At 36.9% G+C, this 24230-nt stretch overlaps 2 protein-coding genes across 2 annotated transcripts; both read left to right on the top strand.

The window, feature by feature from the left end:
• Positions 1-1666: 1666 nt before the first annotated feature.
• Positions 1667-10040, top strand: LOC109101339 (TATA-box-binding protein-like). Its single transcript, XM_042768917.1, has 8 exons — positions 1667-1784; positions 6732-6858; positions 7668-8001; positions 8197-8285; positions 8507-8598; positions 8706-8873; positions 9140-9234; positions 9320-10040. Exons 2-8 carry the CDS (start codon positions 6805-6807, stop codon positions 9397-9399), a joined length of 912 nt encoding a protein of 303 aa, XP_042624851.1. The 5' UTR covers positions 1667-1784; positions 6732-6804; the 3' UTR covers positions 9400-10040.
• A 1567-nt stretch (positions 10041-11607) lies between these two features.
• LOC109100833 (rho-related GTP-binding protein RhoU-like) lies at positions 11608-16456 on the top strand. Its single transcript, XM_019114268.2, has 3 exons — positions 11608-12323; positions 13044-13102; positions 14984-16456. Exons 1-3 carry the CDS (start codon positions 12074-12076, stop codon positions 15434-15436), a joined length of 762 nt encoding a protein of 253 aa, XP_018969813.1. The 5' UTR covers positions 11608-12073; the 3' UTR covers positions 15437-16456.
• Positions 16457-24230: the final 7774 nt, after the last annotated feature.

Genomic DNA, 24230 nt, shown 5'->3' with positions numbered 1-24230 from the left:
GGAAAACGTCTGTATAAAGAACTACAACACCCACGTCTATTTATTAATCGTTCACGATGAGTTCATAGTGACTTGAATCGTTCACGCTGAGGACTGCCGCAATCCTGCCCCCTATCAAGAGGGGTGAAATATTACGTCATTTGTGAAACGTGGCATTGGCTAACGTAAGTGTGAGTCTCTGATCAATACGTTGTCCAAAAGAAGACAGTGAACCACCAGACAGATTTTTATTGATTATTAAGAATAATGAACCAAAATTCATTGGGAGATAAGCCCTTGATAGCAGACAAAGGATGTGAGAAATGTGAGCCAGATTCTAATTTACTACAGCGCAAACATTTTTCTAATGGTTTAATAAGATTTTCACTGACCACCTTCACTTTACACCACCTCTGTCATCAAAAACACAACCGCCAGGATACCCAGATCCTCAAAGTATTTAACATGAAATGTACTACTACTGTGTACAAAATGTTTTTGACTTAATGCAAATGATACCTTCACATTTTGATACATTTGGACATAATCCTATGTATTATAATTGAATTAAATAATACACAACTGAATATTTATCCAAGGTGATATTTTAGTTTATACCAAAACAGAAAAAACAGATAAAGTCCTAGAAATTTACTACCTTTTCCATTTTACGAGATCAACTAAGTGATCAACAATCACAGGTACAAGCTACTAACTAACAAGGTGTATCATAAGTGTGTTCAACTTGAAGCAGCGCTGTGCAGACCGATCGGTGTTTGACGTCAAAGCGATTTGAAATCATGCTGATCAGTCTGCAATCTACAGGTCATATATATACTGGTCGTATAATCAGAATATCATCAGAAATTTGATTTATTTCAATAATCCCATTCAAAAAGTGAAACCTGTATATTATATTCATTCATTACACACAGACTGATATGACCAGCACCTGAATTAGCTCTCACGCTACTTTGATGTCATACACCGATTGGTCTCCGCAGCGCCGCATCAAAAGGAAAAACCTAATTACTATTAAACAATTGCAAATAGCAGTTAACTTAATTCACATGATGTGTGTACTGCTAGGCATCGTTGGTTTCCTCTTTTTGTTTAATTTAGATGGAAAATGTGTGTCTTTTTATCGTTTGAATCAATTATCAAAAGTTGCTAAAAGTTGCCAAATACATTTTTTTAAAATATCTAAATTTGTTACTAGGTGCTTTTGGAAGAAAAAGTTGCTCGGGCAATCTACAAAATTGCTGGCAACACTGGAAACACTCCGTTCCCTCAAATGCAAGAGTTAAAGTGTGCTGCTAAAACACAATTTCAAAATAAAAGTCAGAACGTCCACTGAAAGTTACACGATTTTTAATCGCCATGGGAGAGAGATAAAATAAACGTAATATAGTGTAATAATATGTAATATTACTTCGTTCGTTCGTTCGTTCGTTAGTTAGTTAGTTACTTTAAGATTCATGTTCAAGTAAAAAGTAACAAGCAAAACTATATTATTAATCCCAAACATTTTATTAATAGATAAGTGAAACGGCAGTTTTCACTACACTTTAGCACTATTTTATTTTTACATTTACTTATTTAGTTTTTCTGCATAATTTAATAATTTCCACTTGTGTTTATTTTTTATTTTTTGCTGTTTAATGTTCATGAATATAAAACCCATAATGCACCGGAAGCGCATTATTAAAGTCGGCGGAAGTTGTTGTTAAATCGCGTGTTTTGCGCGCTCCTGGAGCTATTCTGAGCGCACTCATTGCCAGCCCGAGGGATCCTGCAAATTAACGGTTTGTTTGGACGTTTTTTCATGTCACTCCATTACACTATTTCGGCAGAGAGCGCTGTTATGTATGTAGCATGAACTGTTAAGAGTTTGTAACGAACAGATTAGCGCCACAAGCTAGCCTCGTTAGCCTTCACCGCTGTGGGCGTCACTCCTGTTCTGAAGTTCGGTAAAATTGGCAAGATATTCACAGATTCCACTTTTCCGGATCAATAACTCGCGAGCAAAACGTTTTTAGTACACGAATTATGCCTCTTTTCACTTGTAGTGATGTAGTAAACGAGCTACAAGTGAGTTTGCCTGAAAACTCCTGCTGGTTTTACTACAACACTCATATTGAAAATAATTGATGTTGCACATTTTCTATTATGAAAAATAGTTAATAACTTCACCATAATAGAACAACATAGTTAATAACTTTACTGTAACTCACTGTACTTCCAGCAAATTCAGTTCACACATAACTGCTCTCCTGCTGGTTATACTACAACTTTCATTTTGAAATTAATTGCTTTGGCGCATTTTTTTTTTAGAATTTTTATTATGAAAAATAGTTAATAAATACACCATTATTGGACGTAATAGTTAATAACTTTACTGTAACACACTGTACATTCATCAAATTCAATTCACACATCATTGCTCTGCTGCTGGTTATACTACAACACCAGTTTTGAAAATTTCTTTTACACATTTTTAAATGAATTTTAATTAAGAAAAAACAGTTAATAACTTTACTGTAACACACTGTACTTTCACCAAATTCAGTTCACACATCACTGCTCTCCTGCTGGTTATACTACAACTTTCATTTTGAAAGTAATTGCTTTGGCACATTTATGATTTTTATTATGAAAAATAGTTAAGAACTTTACTGTAAAACACTGTAATTACTTAAAGTAGTTTTAACAGATTAAATCACGACTGCATTTCTACCACACTTCACCAGCCAATCAGAGAAGCAACTTTCATCTCTACGTGCAATGATGCAGGTAGAGATTAAGTGAAAGTTGCTCCTGATTGGGTACTACTACAGTTACAGTTATGTCTATTTTAAATACACAGGTGCATCTCAATAAATTAGAAGGTCATGGAAAAGTTCATTTATTTCAGTAATTCAACTCAAATTGTGAAACTTGTGTATTAAATAAATTCAATGCACACAGACTGAAGTAGTTAAAGTCTTTGGTTCTTTTAATTGATGATTTTGGCTCACATTTAACAAAAACCCACTAATTCTCTATCTCAACAAAATAGAACATGGTGACATGCCAATCAGCTAATCAACTCAAAACACCTGCAAAGGTTTCCTGAGCCTTCAAAATGGTCTCTCAGTTTGGTTCACTAGGCTACACAATCATGGGGAAGACTGCTGATCTGACAGTTGTCCAGAAGACAATCATTGACACCCTTCACAAGGAGAGTAAGCCAAACATTCATTGCCAAAGAAGCTGGCTGTTCACAGAGTGCTGTATCCAAGCATGTTAACAGAAAGTTGAGTGGAAGGAAAAAGTGTGGAAGAATAAGATGCACAACCAACTGAGAGAACCGCAGCCTTATGAGGATTGTCAAGCAAAATCGATTCAAGAATTTGAGTGAACTTCACATTATAATGGACTGATGCCGGGGTCAAGGCATCAAGACGTGTCAAGGAATTTGGCTACAGTTGTCATATTACTCTTGTTAAGCCACTCCTGAAGCACAGACAACGTCAGAAGCGTCTTACCTGGGCTTAGGAGAAGAATGGGACTGTTGCCCAATGGTCCAAAGTTCTCTTTTTAGATGAGAGCATGTTTTGTATTTCGTTTTGGAAACCAAGGTCCTAGAGTCTGGAGGAAGGGTGGAGAAGCTCATAGCCCAAGTTGCTTGAAGTCCAGTGTTAAGTTTCCACAGTCTGTGATGATTTGGGGTGCAATGTCATCTGCTGGTGTTGGTTCATTGTGTTTTTTGAAAACCAAAGTCACTGCAACCGTTTACCAAGAAATTTTGGAGCACTTCATGCTCCCTTCTGCTGAAGAGCTTTTTGAAGATGCTGATTTCATTTTCCAGCAGGATTTGGCACCTGCCTACACTGCCAAAAGCAACAAAAGTTGGTTAAATGACCATGGTGTTGGTGTGCTTGACTGGCCAGCAAACTCACCAGACCTGAACCCCATAGAGAATCTATGGGGTATTGTCAAGAGGAAGAGGAGAAACAAGAGACCAAAAAATGCAGATGAGCTGAAGGCCACTGTCAAAGAAAGCTGGGCTTCCATACCACCTCAGCAGTGCCACAAACTGATCACCTCCATGCCACGCCGAATTGAGGCAGTAATTAAAGCAAAATGAGCCCCTACCAAGTATTTTATACATGTACAGTAAATGAACATACTTTCCAGAAGGCCAACAATTCACAAAAAATGTTTTTTATTATTATTGGTCTTATGAAGTATTCTAATTTGTTGAGATGGTGGGTTTTAAATAAATGTGAGCCAAAATCATCACAATTAAAAGAACCAAAGACTTAAACTACTTCAGTTTGTGTGCATTCAGTTGATTTAATACACGAGTTTCAGAATTTGAGTTGAATTACTGAAATAAATGAACTTTTGCACGACATTCTAATTTGAGATGCACCTGAACATAAAAATAAATTTTTGTCCTCATATTTACATAAAAAAGAGTTTGCTCAGAATCGACATTACATTAATAAAAAGAGTAAGATAGACCTATTTCATCATGTAACAGTATTCCAATTATAATTTTTTTTTTTTTGATTTTTTTTTTTTTTTTTTTTTTGAAAAGTTTGTCAGTGACTGTATCTTTCTCTCCAAACAATAATACATATTTTCTCAAAATTTATTTAAGTGGATACAATTACAATAAACAAATAAAAAATACATAAAAGAATAAATGAATGAATGAATAAATGAATGAATAAAATTATTTTAATAAAAAAAAAAACCTTGGTTGTGTGTATATCATCTTGACAGACAAAACATGAATACAAATATTTGGTAAAAATTAAAACAGTGTCTTAAAAAGCAACCATGGACTCAAAAAATACATTTCAAATTTAATTACTTAATTTTGCCTCTAATTATTCCCAAGAATGTTTACAATGCACACACAAGAAATTTGTCTTGGTGACAGGTGCTTTCAGTGTTGAAAAAGTAGAGACATAGGCCATGAAAAATGGAATATCACACACAAAAGTACAAAATGTAAGCAATAAATTAAATCAAAATTAATACAATAAAATATGTACTTCAGACATAACATACACACACACACACACACACACACACACACACACATATATATATATATATATATATATATATATATTACATTACTCAGGACTGCAAAGGAAGAGAAATTTAGAAATGTAGAAAACAGAAGAAAAATTATTTTTGTGTAAAAGCTACAGTCACAATGTGCTAAATATACAAAGATGCATGTTTCAAAAGTTTTTTTTTTTTTAATCCAATACACAAGCAAATTCAAACTAGGTGATTAGTGGCACCACAGCTAAATGAAATGACAAAAAACAGTGACCATGGCAATTAACAGGCAAAAAAGGTGCAGACACAAAACAAAGTCCAAACTTAATGACACTGTGAGAGTATCTATTTTAGGTGGGTAACAACATAATTTGTGTTAAGAAATCTTATTTTCATTATGTGGTATTACTGTACATCCTACAGTTAACTGAAAAGTAAACTGCATTAGGTATCTAAGTTGAGATACACATTTGTATTGTGTGGAACCAAAGTCCATAAATTAAATTTAATTGTAATTTTATTACATCATGAAGTTATGTAGTTACAAAGTTATTACCTATTTTTCCATAATGAACAATCATAAAAAATGCAAATGCAATTACATTTACAATATATGAAAGTTGTAGTATAACCAGCAGGAGAGCAGTGATGTGTGAAATGAATTTGATGAATGTACAGTGTTACAGTAAAATTATTAACTATTATATTCAATAACGGTGAAGTTATTAACTATTTTTCATAATAAAAAATCATAAAAAATTTGCAAAAGCAATTACTTTCAAAACGAGTGCTGTAGTATAACCAGCAGGACAGCAGTGATGTGTGAACTGAATTTGGTGAAAGTACAGTGTGTTACAGTAAAGTTATTAACTGTTTTTCATAATAAAAAAATCATTTTCAATATGAGTGTTGTTGTAAAACCAGCAGGAGAGCAGTGATGTGTGAACTGAATTTGGTGACACTACAGTGTGTTACTGTGAAGTTACTGAGTATTTTATTAGAAACCTTTTTCGCACTTTGCAGACGGTCCCTTCGGACTTGTCTCTCAGACGCCAGCGCCTTGAGATCAACGTATTTTGTACAGAGCGCAGGAAAACTTGTTTTCAGACAAACTCGCTTGTAGCTCGTTTACTACATCACTACAAGTGAAAAGAGGCATAATCCGTGTACTATAAACGTTTTGCTCGTGAGTTATTGATCCGGAAAAGTGGAATCTGTGAATATCTTGCCAATTTTACCGAACTCTGTTCTGATCACTGCTGCGTGATTAGTGGTCAGCTCTGGCGTCGCTTTCTGTTGAGTGTCAATTATGTTATGTTAAACAGCGTTGGTGATGCGATATTACATTGATCATTTGAGTTTTCACAGAGCCACACTGCAAATAGCATCAGCATACCCCTCTACCCTACTCTTGATGTGGACAGTACAGACACGTTTTATGTTCTGTAGATTAATTTGAACTTTACTTTCCTTGTTAACTTAGCAGTCTACATTTTACAACCGAACCATTCAATTATGTTCCCCCTTAGATATGCATAGAACAATCTGTGTCTACAATGCATGCAATTTTTCAGTAGACATATTGCTACGCTGTTGTGTGAAAGTATGTTTCATTGATTTGTTGTGTGTGTGTGTGTGTGTGTGTGTGTGTGTGTGTGTGTGTGTGTGTGTGTTCTTTTTCACCACAGGTCTTTTGGGACTATTGGAGTCAAGCTAGGCCTGAAATCACTACTGGGTGGTTTTGCTTCATAACCTGTCAATATGGAGCAGAACAACAGCCTCACTCCTTTCCCTCAAGGGCTGGCATCTCCGCCGGTAAGTAATGAAGTGTTGAGAAAGCATGAATAGACTGGAACACACTACGTTGCACAGTGTTTGCACAGATTTTAAAACATTAGGCATCATACACTTGCTGACTTTGTGGCTGCAGAGAAAAACTGGGCATCATACACTAAATTTAGATGCCATGGAACCCCTCAAATATTAATGTGCAAGGGACTGTACAGATTCTTGTATAAAGCACCTCGTTATACTATGAAAAATTCATATTGTTAATATGTCTATTGTATTATTTGGGGAAGTCGTGGCCCAGTGGTTAGAGAGTTTGACTCCTAACCCTAAGGTTGTTGGTTGTGGGGGCCGGCAATACCACGACTGAGGTGCCCTTTAGCAAGGCACCAAACCCCCAACTGCTCCCCGGGCGCCACAGCATAAATGGCTGCCCACTGCTCCGGGTGTGCGTGTGCACTTTGGATGGGTTGAATGCAGAGCACGAATTCTGAGTATGGATCTCCATACTTGGCTGTATGTCATGTCACTTTCACTTATTTGGAAAATATTAAGCTTTCTTAGGCTACATTATTACATTGTCTATTCAACATAGTATTGAATTGTTACATTTATCTTAATCAGATTTTTTAACATGTCATCAGTGTGTTCTAAAATTGGCTCAAAATATCAAACTTGCTTGATATCCTCCGACAACTCAGATCTCCTCCTCAACACTGTAATTCTGAGCAGAAGACATGTAGTATATTCCAGCCTTTACATAATGCAGATATTTTAATCAAAACTTTTTCATTGCATCAGTACATAATATTATCTATCCTTGCATCTATTTAAAGGGAGCCATGACACCTGTCATGCCCATTTTCAGTCCCACGATGAGGTACAACACAGGTCTTACACCACAGCCAGTGCAGAACACCAACAGCTTGTCCCTTCTGGAGGAGCAGCAGCGACAGCAGCAGCAACAACAACAACAACAAGCAGCCTCACAACAGCAGGGTGTGATGGTGGGAGCTTCAGGCCAGACACCACAGCTCTACCACTCGCAGGTCTCCACCACAACGGCACTGCCAGGCAACACGCCAGTTCATACAACACCTCTCACCCCTATGACCCCCATCACTCCTGCCACACCAGCCTCAGAGAGTTCTGGCATCCTCCCCCAATTACAGTGAGTTCTTTAGCTGTCATCACCACATACAATCCTGTCAAAAACATTGTTGATTGGCTTTCAGATGAGAAAAAAAAATATTTTTTGAGATGTTAAATATCTGAGATTATCATAACATGAGTGCCCTTTATGCTTTATCTACAGTCTACAATTTCTATGTATTATGTGCAAAAAAGTTATTTTAAATTTTATTTAGAATATAGTGTCCACTGTAAACCTTGGGTGCAAACTTGACTTGAAGACGATAGCACTTCGAGCCAGAAATGCTGAATATAATCCAAAGGTAAGACTAGTTTTAATTGGTTAAAAAAAGCACTTACCATTTGATTTTATTTCCTTTTATAATTTTTTTTGTGAATTGTTTTGGAATTTGTGACCTATTGCAAAGATTACAGTTCTAGGAGATCACGTGTAGATGATATTTTCTGAACAATAACCATACAATAACAATTTTTTGCAATGTCAATTTGATTTAACACAAATATATATCAATAACACTTTCAGCGTTTTGCTGCCGTCATCATGAGAATACGAGAACCCAGAACAACAGCTCTCATCTTCAGCTCAGGGAAGATGGTGTGCACGGGAGCGAAAAGGTACGAATGCCACCTGCGGCCTTGCTGTCATTTTCTTCCTCACACAAACTTGTAGAACAAACAGCAGTGTGTGAGTTTGCCTTTTTTGTGTGCACTCACTTCTGCAGTGAGGTACAGTCCCGATTGGCAGCCAGAAAATATGCCAGAGTGGTACAGAAGTTGGGTTTTCCTGCTAAATTCTTAGACTTCAAAATTCAGAACATGGTGGGCAGCTGCGACGTCAAGTTTCCCATCCGATTAGAGGGCCTGGTGCTTACACACCAACAGTTTAGCAGGTTTGTTGTTTTTATTTATTAATGTTATTATTTTAATATCACATCTCAAACTAAATTTAATACTGTTGTGTCTTGTTCTGAATAAATTTTCATTATCTATACTATTACTGTTTTTACCAACTAGGTTGTATATTGAATAAGGGTTTATTTTACTGATATACTAATGTATTTGCAATCCTCTGATCTATTATTCAAGTGTGAGTAACATTCTGACTGTGAGATGAAAAAACTGCAACACTAATATGCTGCTGATGCTTTTTCCCCAGCTATGAACCAGAGTTATTTCCCGGATTAATCTACAGAATGATCAAACCCAGAATCGTCCTTTTAATATTCGTTTCAGGCAAAGTTGTACTTACAGGTGAGGTTATTGTTGTATTTAAAATGTAATACTAGTATAATGTTACTACACTGAAGTTGCATAATGAAAGTTCTTTTATTTCCAGGTGCAAAGGTTAGAGCAGAGATCTATGAAGCATTTGAGAATATATACCCCATCCTGAAAGGATTCAGGAAAACTACGTAATCTTGTTCCGTTATCGCTGATAAATTACTTCCTGAGTCCACCGGTATGTCTGGGGTGACCTACGCAGTTTTATTTACTTTTGTAAGCCTGTAAATATGAAGGACGCATTTACTTCACTCAGAAAGTGAACCGATTTGAGAGTTAAAATGCTTTTATTTTTTATTTTTTAAATGTTTTTTACCTGCCATTTGGTTTGCAAAATACTGTTTTATCAATGTCTGAACATTTTAATGTTTTGAATTGTGGTTTTATGATGTTATTTACACATTCCCTTTATTAGCAGGTTTTATATGTTATTGCATTACTGATTGTCTGTCATTGAGAGGAATCAGTCTGTAGCAAGCAATGCCCATGTTGACCAGTGCAAGGGAACTCTTGTTTGGAGGAATGCATTTAGGTTATTTTCCAACAAAGCTTTGCAAACAAGTTTGCGAATCGTTCAGTTGTTGAAGTCATCATGTTAAGTTTTCAAATGAGATTTACAGATCTAACGATTTAATTCCCATTTCATTGAATGATGTACTGTAGGTCTTCCAGTAGCCCCATGTAAAGCACTGACATCTTAATTTAATCCTTTTGTCCATGTAACTAATTCACTTTGCTACATTTAATGCAAATAAATGTTTGCCAACTTCAGCCTATCACTGCATTGTGGAGTATTACCTCCACTTTTCATGAGCCATAATGTTGTCTACATCTTCTGTTTTTCTATAATTGTAATGAGATGACATCTTATTTCAATAGTGTTATGACCGTTTTTACAGCAAAAAGGACTTAGTGTTGAGACTCTGTATTAATGTGTGATTTTGGATTTCATACCAGAACTACACTAAATAAACCTTACATAATTATCACTAATAACAAGGCAGGGAATTGTGTTGATGTCTTAGAAATTAAAGGCTTTATTTCAAATGAACTCCTTACCGTTTACTGTAAAATAGTAATTCTGTGACATTATAATTTAAAAACGAGTTTATATTTTAGTGTTTTAAAATTTAATTTATTCCTGTGATGCAAAGCTGAATGTGTCTAAATTGCCAAAATGTTTTGTGATACTTGAAGACCTCTTAATTTCATTTAGGGAATGAAATGGTGTATGTGAGTGCCATAAAAGAACCAATGCCTTTAGTGTTCGCATTTCTTTAATATTATAAATGTAACTTTGGATGCAAATTGTCTAAATTAGTTAATTTGACTGCACTAATTCTACAGCGCTTGATCTCCCGAAAGGTCTTGTTTCCAGATGAACTCAGCAGAATATTTGGTGCCTTGGTCACAGCTCTCAGCACATGTGTAGATGGCCACTGTCCCGCAGTCTATGCTGGCATCTGTTCTATCCACTTTGAGGTGATTAAGTAACTGAGGCATGATCTGAATCAGACAGTGACATTTTAAACAGTGCAATGCATTAAAGGGTTACTCCACCCCAAAATGAAAATTGTGTCATTAATCACTTACCCCATGTCGTTCCAAACCCGTAAAAGCTTTGTTTATCTTCGGAACGCAATTTAAGATATTTTGGATGAAAACAGGGAGGCTTGAGCCAAATAAATAACAGTGTCAAAGTCCAGGAAAGTATGAAAAGCACTGTTACGGTTGAATCACTGATGGCAGATGGACTATAATGTAGATAAAACTCACTACTATTATATCAGTTAGTACTATAAATACTAAATATTGTGAACTAATTTTCAATATTGGTTAAAAGTATATCTAAAATGTATAGAAGTTATTTGTTCTTGAGGGAACCCGTTTTAGCATTTGTCCGGTAGATGGCGTAAGTGCGTTAGTTCAAGTTCACGCTCCCCTTGGGTCACATTAGACTAGAGCAGGGGTGTCAAACTCATTTGAAAACTACATGGTAAGAGTTTTGGAGCAGGGTTAGAACAAAACTGCAGGGCTCCAGGAATTGAGTTTGACACCCATGGATTACTAGAGAATTAAAAATGTCTGTGTAATTTAACTACTTTTATAACTGGATGAGAATTATGATGCTGCCAATTTTCATATTTCGCAGTGTTCTATATATGTGTGTGTGTGTGTGTGTGTGAAATTAACGGTAAAATAAATTTGTTCAAAGGACACAAATGTATAAGAACTTTAACCATTTTGGATTTCAAAAACATTTATCCATGATAACAAATAAAAATGCTGATCGTGTGTTTGCGCCAGTAGAGTTGAGTTTATCAGTAATGACAGAAGGTTTTCTGAATTACTGGAGATTCAGTTCACGGATGAAAGCCGCTCACAGTGCATGATGTCATGGGCTGTGTCTCAAATTCTAGTCCGCTGCCTTTTGTACGGCCAAAGAAGCTGCGCGTGCCTCAGAACGCCATCTAATATGCGGCTGATATGCATTGAGACACATCCACCGTGTTTTGGAGTAGCGCTCGCACAGATCAGTTTTAGAGTGCGGAGGAGGGTGAGGGCGTAACGTCAGTTTACGCGTGGGCTTCGTATTTATTTTTACTTTAGAGTTGCTTTGTTTTATATCCAGTTAAAGCAAACACTACTTGATTTGAAAAGTAAGTTAGCTGTAAGTAAGCGAACTTCTTCCTTTTAAAATAAATGGACACTAGTGAAATCGGAGACTGGTGCTCCGCTCTCTCATTCACAAGTGAGATGAATCGCCGAAACTGGCGTTAAAACTCCTGGACGGTCAGTGTTTTCAGCGATGCCTCCTAAGGGAGCTGGAGAATATAAACCTGTTCCAGGCACGGGTGTGCCGCCGGTACCCCCGAGGAGATTCAGGAGCAGAGATTTGTCATCTGCGGTAAAGAGCCGCTTCGGGTCGGCGGCGGAGCGCAGGGTGAAGTGCGTGCTGGTTGGTGATGGTGCAGTGGGTAAAACCAGTCTCATTGTGAGCTATACCACCAATGGATATCCCACCGAGTATGTTCCGACAGCGTTTGACAACTTTGCAGGTAAACATCACTCAAGCATTTACAATTAAACTGTAAAACTAAATTGTAATAAAATAAATTAAAAATAAATAAAATAATAATTTAAAATACTTTAACAATATGTTAGAAAACCCAGTTTAAGCTGTTGCTGATGCGTTTTGGATCATGGTAGCTTTCTAATTGGTCTAAGCTGGTCATTAGTTTGTCCAAACCGCTGGTAGACCATCTTAGACCAGCAATAAACAGCTATCAGCTGGTTATACCAATACTGATTAGGTAGTCAAGTTGAGTTTTTAAATTAATAAACCAGCTTGCACCAGCTAATGGCAATCTTGAACCAACTAGAAACCACTCTGAAACAGAGATATGAGTTCAGTTGGATTTTATATGTATAATGTTATATTAGGTTAATTTGCAATGAAGAATGTTAATTAAAAAAATTAATTTGATTAATTTTTATTTGAATTTTATATATATTTTTTTTTTTCGTGTAAAAAAAAGAAATAAAATATATTTATTATTTTACATAAATATATGATAAATAATGATCCACGGCAGTTTACCAGTGACCTAATTTAATTAATCACAGGGCCACATGATTGTTTACTGTCTGTTGTTTTTGTGACGAGTTTTTGTAAGGCCAGCAAGTTTCCCAACCCAATTCATTCTCATTTGTCACAGTCCGTGTGTCTTAATAATGTGCATAGAAAATGTCTAAATTGATTCTCCTCTCATCTGCAGCGGTTGTAGCTGTGGACGGCAAGCCTGTGAAACTCCAGCTTTGTGACACAGCCGGTCAGGTCAGTGCAATAAGCCCACTCAGCACCAGCAGACCCAAACAAACCACCTCACACAAACACACAAGGCAATGCAAGTTCATCAAGTCGCTGTATAACGATGACATATTGTTTGCACAAACACACGCTGGTCGAAGCCCTGGTCTCTTAACTGTAAACAGACCCATGAGTTATGTCCTAATTAGTCATACGGGTGCCTGTCTGTAAGATAAGAGAGAAAGTGATTCAGTGTTGTTTTGCTTACTCATGATAAGGGTTTCTGGTAAAGTTCAGCTGAAGTTTGCAGTCCAGGAATTATAAGGAAGTATATGCTTCATCCTATGGGAGCACACTATTATAGGTCACTGAGTGTTTCTTCTTTTGTGGGAGGGGGGAAACCAGCTCTAGGGGATCACAAATGGGAAGCGGTCTAATTGTGATAAATTGGGCTTGAGCCAAGGGAAAGGGAGGCCTACTTTCAGCCGGGATACAGCTGGGGCTAGTCACTGGAAATGTGAGATCAGGGAGAGAAAGAGAGAGAAACAGATATAAAGTAAGAGAGTACATTGATTGGATAGTTATATAAATGTTTTTATTTTATATATGAATTAGTGCTTAATAATTTTTCTCTTATTTTTACATTTATTTGGCATCATCTAACACTCACGTAAAGTTAATCTTTAAAAATAATAGTAATTTGTTACAGTTACTAATCTTAAGCAAATTTCAAATCGAATAGGCCTATCTGTTTTACCTACTGTAAATTATTACTGTAAAGATGTGATGCCTTAATTCATTTGTAACCACATACATATGCATATAAATTATATACAGGATTGTTTGTCATGGGTTAGGATGTGTCCAGTTGACTAATATGAGAAGAAAGCGGTTTTGGCATAGCAACAGAAACCAAGCTGGAAACTCACAAGGAAGAGTAAAACAGATGGAATGCAGCAGTAATAAACAGCAGATCTCACATCTGTGTTCTAGACTTCACAGCGGGTTCTGATATTTTAGTGATATGGAATCATAAGCATGAATTTGGAAGTTGCCAGTTTAGAAGATTAAAGCACCATTACTGTAAGATAAGGCTGCTCATTGGTGTTTTGAACTGTTTTAAAAAAATATTTTATTTACATTCTTGTTCAAAAGTTTGGGGTCAGTAAGATTTTTTTTATATATATATTGATACTTTTATTCAATAAGTACACATTAAATTGATCAAAAGTGATCATTTATAGTGCTGCACAAGATTTCTATTTCAAATATGCTGTTTTGTTTTTTAACTTTCTATTAATCAAAAAGCCTGAAAAAATGTATCATGGTTTACACAAAAATGTTAAGCAGCCAAATCAACATATTAGAAAGATTTCTAAAGGATCACGTGACACTGAAGACTGGAGTGATGGCTGCTGAAAATTCAGCTTTGCGTCACAGGACTAAATGACATTTTAAAATATATTCAAATAGAACATTTTTATTTTAAATTATAATAATATTTCACAATATTACTGTATTTTGGTCATTAATGCAGCCTTGGTGAGCATAAGAGACTTTCTTCAAAAACACTAAAAAGTCTTACCGACCCCAAACTTTTCAGTGGTAATGATTTTGCAAATGTCTGTTTAAAACAAACAAGAAGAAAGAAAAAATAAAGTAAAAACAACAAAAAGAATGAAAAGATATGTATACCCACATACACATATAGCTCAACTTCACAAAATGACAAACAGTCATTCTGATAAGATGTTTATAGTACGTCTACATCATAACTTGTGTAAATCTAACAATTAACAGTATGCATATAAGCCCTTCTTTGAGGGGTTATGTTTATTAACCCAAAACAACAAGTGTTAGTTTCTCCCAGATGTTTATCTCTACTGAATTTTTCTTTACTATGGGCAGGATGAGTTTGACAAGCTCCGGCCGTTGTGCTACACCAATGCTGACGTCTTCCTTCTCTGCTTCAGTGTGGTAAGTCCCTCCTCCTTCCAGAATGTGAGGGAGAAGTGGGTGCCAGAGATCCGCCAGCACTGTCCGAGGGCACCGATACTGTTGGTGGGCACTCAGGCTGACCTCCGGCAAGACGTCAAAGTGCTCATCCAACTGGCCCAGTACAAGGAGCAGCCGGTGGACCCCCAGGAGGCCTGTGTGTGTGCTGAGGAAGTGCAGGCCATCTCGTACATGGAGTGCTCAGCACTCACCCAGAAGAACCTGAAGGAGGTGTTTGACACAGCTATAGTGGCCAGTATCCAGCACTCGGACAGCCAGCAGCAGAAAAGACTGAAGAAGCGGACGCCCGATAAAATGAGGAAGCTCTCTGAGTCCTGGTGGAAGAAATACTGCTGTTTGGCATAGATGTGAGAATATGATTGTGTACTGTTGATGGGAATGCGGTTAGACTGGAACTGGCTTTTTTGAATTAAAAATGGACACCGATCCATCTGCTGTATGAGACCGTGTTAGTGGATTAACTGGAGCACATGTGGCCGTGAAATTAATCCGACTTTTTAGAAAAGATCTGCCAGCTTTTGTAATGAAATGGAAAGATTCATAGAGACTCAAAGTTGTCCGCTACATTTTAGGATCTGCTCTTCATTTGGAAAGTCCCAAGTTAACCTCAAATACTCATGTGAACAATTCAGGGCAAGAGTCATCTGTCTTTCTTTACCTTATCTTTTGTTGAAGAGGGATTCAAGTGGACTGGACTTAAGGATTGTTTTTCTATCAAAGATCTAGTTTAGACTGCCAGAACTTTCCTCCTTCATTCAGACACTGTGAAAGCAACCCTACTGGTCGGTCTCAGCAAAACCTTAGCATTTTATTAGTGCTTACTTAAACGGAATTGCTTGCCTTTGTTATTCCTCTGTCTTGGAGGAGGAGGGATCCAGAGCGGGTTCAGTCTGAGATACTCAAGTGCTCCTTCATGTATCTGTCAAAGCATTAAGTGTGATTGTAGAGTACAAGCAGATGCTTGGACACACTATCAACTTGACATCACTGACATTTACCTTGTTGTCCTCTGAGGGTGAATGATTGTCCATTTCAGAGACAGCAGGACGCTGGCACATCTCTCCAGGCTGTCTTGTTTACATTTGGAGTTAAGTCCAGACCCAAACATGCTGTGAGGTCAGGGTCTTTTAGTGTAAGTAAGTACACTTAGTAGGCCAGTTGGATTGTATATCTGGTCATTGAACCTGGAGCTTCATCAAAAAGTGTTTTGAGTGAAGCATTTCAGTGCTGTCACTGAGTCAGATGTTATTGGGTATTTATAGGAATACACTGTAATGTTCATAAGTTTGGGGTTGGTAAGTTTTTTTTTTTTATGTTTGTGAAGTCTCTTTTTCTCACTAAAATTGCATTTATTATATACAATATTGTAAAATATTTCTGCAGTAAATTTTTTTGTTTTGTTTTATTGTATTTTAAAATATTATTTATTCCTGTGATGACAAAGCTGAATTTTCAGCAGCCATTACTTCAGTCTTCTGTGTCACATGATCCTTCAGAAGTCATTCTAATATACTGATTTGGTGCTCAAGAAACATTTCTTATTATCATCAATGTTAAAAACAGTTGTGCTGCTTAATATTTCTGTAGAAGCTGATGCGTTTTTTCAGGACTCTTTGATGAATAGAAAGTTTAAAAGAACAGCAGTTGAATTAGAAGTCTTTTTTTAACATAAATGTTATATAACATAACATAAATGTATTTACTGTCACTTTTGATCAATTTAATGCATCCTTGCTGAATAAAAGTATTAAGTTCTTTAAAAAAAAATCTTACTAACCCCAAACACGTGAACATTAGTGTGCATGCAAACATTAGGATTTTCAATGAAGGAAAAACCTTTCGGGGAACAGTTTTCAACCAGAAATTATAATGGTAACATAGCTTTTCAATTTCTGTTAGAACAAGACAATACATATATTTTTTGTGCATGAAATTTCTACAATTAAATTTTAGGTTCTTCATGCCTTTGCAATTTATGGCACAATTTAAAGGTGAAATTTGTACATTTCTGTACCACTAGTGGCATCGAATGAAATTGCAATCTTTTTGTTTTGAGCTGGACATAACACAACCATGGATGAGAGTTTGGTAGCGTATGGTGTATGCTCAAATAGCAAATGGGGATTTTTTTTTCATACATTGGATCACTTCATGCATTCCTTTGGAAATCAAACCCATGACCTTGACGTTGCTAGTCACTGCTTTATTGTTTAAGCTGTGTGTTTGTGTTGCTCCAGGGTAAGCTGCACTTTTTTTATCCGGCTTCCACATCGGATGAACTGGAAAAGTCACCTGCTGCTATGCGAAATGTGAATGAGCATAAGCTGAATGATACAAAAGTTAACTTTCACTGCATAAGCTGGGGTTGGTGTGGAAGTATCACTAACGTCACTAGTGGCAAACATTTTTCTTTCATGAGCACAGAATGAACACAGAATGAAATCAAGATGAGTTTTATGTTTGCCACTTGTAACGTTAGACTGTGCCAGAATATGGCGAGGTATTGAAACAGTGTTGAGAAAGAAGTTAGTGGCTCTCAGCAAGTGATTACAGTGCTGTAAACTGCAAGTGCTGAAGGTGAAATAGTGAGAGTTGAAACCCAAACCAAACAATTATATTGATTTTAAAGAGATAGTTCACCCATAAATTGAAATTCTGTAATTATTTATTCACCTTCACGTCGTTTCAAACCCATGTGAGTTACTTTCTTCTGTAGAGCACAAAAGAAGATATTTTGAAGAATGTCGCGGATGACTTTCATTCTATAAACGAACACAGAGGTGGGGATGTTTAAAAGAGGCATATAGTAACAGTACATTGTATTTAATCTTTTATCAAGAAATATTTTTGTGATGTTTCATATATTGTTAATCTAAGAATTGCATGTTGCAAAAAGGGCCTTAAGTTCAGCCTGACCAAAGCATACAGTGCTGTGTACTTTCACAGGACAGAATCAATTACTAAGAGGTTTTTGACAAGTCGCCAGTCTATTACTTCAATCATGCAGTGTGTTTATTCACTGCTTTGATTTGCACGCGAGTTGCATTGCAGTGTTGTATATTTTCTGTGTGAGTGAGCTAATTGCTGTAGCGTCCCACCAGACAGAACTGTTCAGGATCTGGTGGTCGTTCAGACAAAGCTGACATGCAATAACAGAGACCTCCCTGTAGATTATCTTTCTCAGAATAAATATACCTTTTGTCTACTTATGTCTGTGTGCATGTTCTTATACTGTTTTATTCATTTTCTTGGGATATGTTAGGAAAGGCTATCCGTGAAGGGCATAATACCTTGTTAATACTTGGTAAACACTGTCTTGCCTGCAGGAATAATGAGGCTTAATGGTGTCTGTTCTTAGCGGGTTATGTACAGTTCACTGTCTGGGGCTTGATGTTGTTTTATTATTGCAGTTAAGAAAATGCTGCAATTTTCTAATACTTTGTTTTAATAAATGCTAAAATTTATATCTTGTATGGTAATAGCTTAAGTGTTATATTTCATAATTCAAATTTATATCTAAAATTATAACAATTGTGACAATATCTAAAAAAGACTATATCACAATGTGACTTTATTGCAATGGCAGCATTGTTTCTCCTAACATATCTCAATATCTCACAGTGTGACCTTATACTTTACATCTCACAATAGCGATATTATATTAAAATGTGGCATTAAATCTCTTATTGTGACTTTATATCTTTAAGATATTATTATGCATCTCAAAAATGACTATTTCTCATAATATGACTTTATACATCGCAATAGTAACTTTGTTTCTCATAACTGTGACTTTATATCTCAAAATACTTTACAGGTGCTGGTCATATAATTAGAATATCATCACAAAGTTGATTTATTTCACTAATTCCATTCAAAAAGTGAAACGTGTATATTATATTCATGCATTACACACAGACTGATATATTTCAAATGTTTATTTCTTTTAATTTTGATGATTATAACTGACAACTAAGGAAAATCCCAAATTGACACCTTCCACAAGGAGGGCAAGACACAAAATGCCATTGCAAAAGAGGCTGGCTGTTCACAGAGCTCTGTGTCCAAGCACATTAATATAGAGGCGAAGGGAAGGAAAAGATGTGGTAGAAAAAAGTGTACAAGCAATAGGGATAACCGCACCCTGGAGAGGATTGTGAAACAAAACCCATTCAAAAATGTGGGGGAGATTCACAAAGAGTGGACTGCAGCTGGAGTCAGTGCTTCAAGAACCACTACGCACAGACGTTTGCAAGACATGGGTTTCAGCTGTCGCATTCCTTGTGTCAAGCCACTCTTGAACAACAGACAGCCTCAGAAGCGTCTCGCTTCAAAAAGGACTGGACTGCTGCTGAGTGGTCCAAAGATATGTTCTCTGATGAAAGTAAATTTTGCGTTTCCTTTGAAAATCAAGGTCCCAGAGTCTGGAGGAAGAGAGGAGAGGCACACAATCCACGTTGCTTGAGGTCCAGTGTAAAGTTTCCACAGTCATTTATAGCTCAAAATGTGACTTTATACTTCAAAATATGATCTTATATCTCATAACTTTTAAATTCAAATACAGCCGTATACCAGGAAGTTTTAGAGCACTTCATGCTTCCTGCTGCTGACCAACTTTATGGAGATGCAGATTTCCTTTTCCAACAGGACTTGGCACCTGCACACAGTGCCAAAGCTACCAGTACCTGGTTTAAGGACCATGGTATCCCTGTTCTTAATTGGCCAGCAAACTCGCCTGACTTTAATATTGGGGAAGAGGAAGATGCGATATGCCAGACCCAAGAATGCAGAAGAGCTGAAGGCCACTATCAGAGCAACCTGGGCTCTCATATCTTAAAATATGATTTTATATCTCGCAATGTAAAATAAAAATGTGACTTTATACTTCAAAATATGATCTTATATCTCATAACCTTTATAGCTCAAAATGTGACTTTATACTTCAAAATATGATCTTATATCTCATAACTTTTATCTTCAAATTGGATTTTATATATTAATGCTTAAACTTAGTCACTTGTTAATCAGGAAATCATGGAGATCCTATTAAAGGATTTATGTAAATAGACTAGACCAAACTCAGTCCTGCAGGGCTTCAGAGTCCTTCAGAATTTAGCTCAAACCCTAATTAAACACATCTGAACCAGCAAATCAAAGTATTAATAGGCATACTAGAAACTTCCAGACAGGTGTTTTGAGGCAAGTTGGAGCTAAACTGCAGGACCGAGTTAATTATGTAGATATAATTATAAGCTCCCTGGACTAGACTTTTGCTGTAAGTGTTGAAATGACTAATGAAAGCAGGAAGGTTGTTGCTCTGCGATGACTTTGTCAGTTTGGTTGCATTAAGGGGTTGTTTTATCTGGCTTTAAATCATATTTCCACAAGCAGTTGAAACAATTAAAGTGGCGTCTGGGTTCATTAGCTCCATTCAGCTGCTTTTTTAATCAGCTGACTTGCTCTCTCTGAGCTCTTAACTGCTAACAATGACATATTTGGGTCACTTTTATCCAGTTGCGTCATATGGCATGTTTCTGTGTGGCAGAGGAACAAAGAAAAACTTCAATTCGCAGCCGCATCAACCAAAAGATCTCATGCTACAAATAGCTTTTAACATTTGGGCCAGAAGGAATTAAACATGACAGACTATACTGATAGTTTTAATAGTTTCCTCTGGAGCTCCGGAGAAGGAGTTCCATACAGCTTCTTGCACAGTGAGCTGAAACTCAGTGTCCGATGATGGATGCTATTCAAGATTCTGACAACACTATGATGGAACATCTGATTTCATAACAGCTGTGATGAATTTTGCAAGGAAAATCTACTTTCTCATCATACGGTGTTCTTATGAAGCTGCTAATCTGAATCCTAACTTTTGAATTGATAGGTGAGAGATATTTACAGTTGGTCACCAGTATATATTGTGTTTTGGATGCTGGTCTTCAGCAGGCTTCTTAAATAGGTTTTCTGTAATCTTGCACTATTTTTCAATTTTATGTTAATTTTTCATTTTATTACAAACTTTTATGTTTCACTCTGAGGCTGAAACTTCTTCCATATATTCCTGCATAAAGCCAAAAACATCTCTGCCTATGTTTGTGTCTGTTTATGAGAGGAATATTATGACATAGGAATACAAGATGCACAGGGATTTGCCTCCCAGAGACTCCTGATCAAACAGGAAATGAAGAGGACAGACAGGAAGCGCTGTTCTGGCCATCACAGATATATTTTTATAAGCGATTACAGTGCTGCTCAGTCATTTATTGCTCTCAACTTATGGATATAATTAGACCTTATAGGTGCATCTTCCACAAGGATGTTATCAGCAGGGACAGGGACTGAACTATGGACTTTCTGTAAAGTAATTTAGTGTTATGTGCTTGTTATGTGTGCTCAAGGCCTTGGGAAAATTCCAGTGTTACTTCCCTCAGTGACATCACCTCACAAAGTAGCTCTGTTTAGTTATCAGGGTCCATGCACACATTCATGCCAAACACAATGAAATTAAATCTGCACTGGCCTATATTGTGCCATGGCTGCTGACAATGCAGGTGAGGGTTAATTCAATCTACCAGCTACCCAAAATCTCATAGTCTAGCGGCCATTCCACTCGGCCTGATGCTTTGTGCGATTATAGGTCAAGGTTGAAGGAGCTGCGTGCCAGTGTTAGGGCTCCCACAAAGCACTAATCACACTGTGAAAGCAGGGCTTTTTACGGCCGCTGACAGGCTGAGGATTTCCAGAGTACCACATTGTCTGAGAAAGCCATTGCCACGTCCCGTGTAGCCAAGAGAAACTATTTTCACTTGCACCATTTTGAAAAGAAGAAAAACAACCGAAAAAGCCCTCTGACAGATCATTTCAAACTCCTACGCATAGCTTTCGCTTCCATGGATAATATGAGGTTACTGGATTTACCTCAACAATTCAGAGCAATATAACAAGAATAAAACTAAATGAGGGTTATCACAGTGCATGAAGGTTATCATACTGGGTGCATAATTTAATGACAACAGGATGCAAGTCTGTCTGTTGGTAGATGATAAAACAATGACAGACAAAAGAAAAATCTTGATTCTACCACATCAGCTGAGGTTTTGAAAATGTGATGGGGCATAATTAAAATTTTGGTTAATCCACATAATATAAAACCAAATCAATCAATCAATCAATCTATCTATCTATCTATCTATCTATCTATCTATCTATCTATCTATCTATCTATCTATCTGAGCATATGTGTTTACACTTGTTTACCAAATATTGTTAATTTAGTTCACAGGAAATCTCAAGAATTTATAATTCACAATAATTATTAGTCTGCTATTAGAATTCTAAGATGTTTGAAATCATCATGAAAAACCACTGCTAGAGATAGCAAACATTTACGTAATATGAATTTTGACCCAAAACATAATAGTTACTGAGATAAAGGCCTTGTGTCAACTTCCTTCAGTGACAACTAGAACTAGCCTCTCCTACAACTACAATTTTTCCTTTTTTTTTTTCTTTTCTCTACAACAGTTTCACTTGAGGCAGAGCAGAAGGGAGGGCACTACAGAACAAAATGGCTCAGGGTAGACTTACAGTCCCCTTACACCTATTAAGTTTCATAACCGTAAACTGTCACCCAAATTTTCACAGAAATTAATCAAGGTGCTTAGTTACTGGAAAATGAGAGGGGGAGAAAGTAAGAAGAAAAAAGAGACCCTCTTTATGAGAACATGTGCTAACTGAATGAAAACTCATGTGTTACTATGGCGCATTGAATCTAAACAGAGTGATTACAGTATAGAGGACAGCTGTGAGTCAGCCATGTCACTGTATATCGGTGAAATAGACCCCGATCCCATGTGGCACACTTTTGTCTAGGCTGTTAACCGGGGGGCACTTGTGTTTGTGTGTGTGCTTGACTGTTTGTGAGGAGGGGTCAGGAGCTACAGACTAGCACCATGTGTAACAGTTTTGGCTACAGGTCAGCTCTTTCAAACATCACATGCAGCCTATAACTGGGTCCAGACTGGCCTTTCAATTGTAAGTTCTGGAGCTTCCTGCAATTATGAATGGCTCATACTTAATTCTGATTGGTCAGTCACACCATCTAATAAAACACTTAATTATTGATTGTTTTAAATGTGACCCAGAAAATGTGTGGATTCCTATTGAAATGTGATTTTTTTCCACAAAATGTATTGAACAGTAGATGTGACCACACCTTAAGATTGTTGCAGTGTTAATGTCACGGTTCATGAATTCGCTGTCTCTCTCTCGGCTTGTTTAGTGTGCAGGTGTGTGTCTGTGGGCGTGGTCTCTGATCACGTCTGATTAACAGCACCACCTGCTTCTCATTGTATGTGTGTATTTAAGTGCAGTAACTGGTGTCTCATGTTGTCAGATCGTTGTGGTTCTTCCCTGTGTTCCGTTCTGTTCCCCTGGCTGTGTTTGGATCGTGGATTCCCCCTTGTTCTTCGTCGTGTAGGCCTGCACTCTGCACCGGAATCATGAGCACCTTCACTGGGATTTACAGCACCGGATCACCAGGGATCTTCACTGGTTGTCCACCGAGGTCCCTGCGTCACCCACCATCAGAGCTTGAGATTGTCGCCACTCCCCTTCAGTGTTTGGACGCCATTGTTGTCTATTTGTCTGACCTTCTTCATATCTTGTCAATAAATCGCTTTGCATTTGCATCCTGCCTAGGTGTCGTGACAGTTAATGTGTGGGAACATTTATTGTTGCTCAGCAACTTTTTTTTTTTTGTTGAAATACTGTAATTCCAAAAGGAATCCTTGCAGTCAAGAGTTTCATGTGAGGGCAAATAAGTTCCCTACACAGATTTGACTCCTATTCAAGTTGGTCACACAAATGCCATGACTTCTGTGTGAAATAATACAATGGACCTGTTTTTGCACAAAATAATTAAACTGAAATTTCACTAATTTGACAGTGCCCTAGCAAAATTTCCCAGGCAAAAAAAACAACAAAAAAACAGGGATGGTACTTTTACTCGCGCACAATACAGTATATAGTAACAAACAAAAAAATACAATTATATTTAAAAATATATATTATATAACCTGTGTAATAATAATTATATATATATTTAAAATTATATGGTTAGTCTATATGGTTAGTC

This window comes from Cyprinus carpio, chromosome A13 (genome assembly GCF_018340385.1).
Source record: "Cyprinus carpio isolate SPL01 chromosome A13, ASM1834038v1, whole genome shotgun sequence".
NCBI lineage: Eukaryota > Metazoa > Chordata > Actinopteri > Cypriniformes > Cyprinidae > Cyprinus > Cyprinus carpio.
The sequence above is the reverse complement of the archived record's forward strand: the minus strand, read 5'-3'. Positions and strand labels throughout refer to the sequence as shown.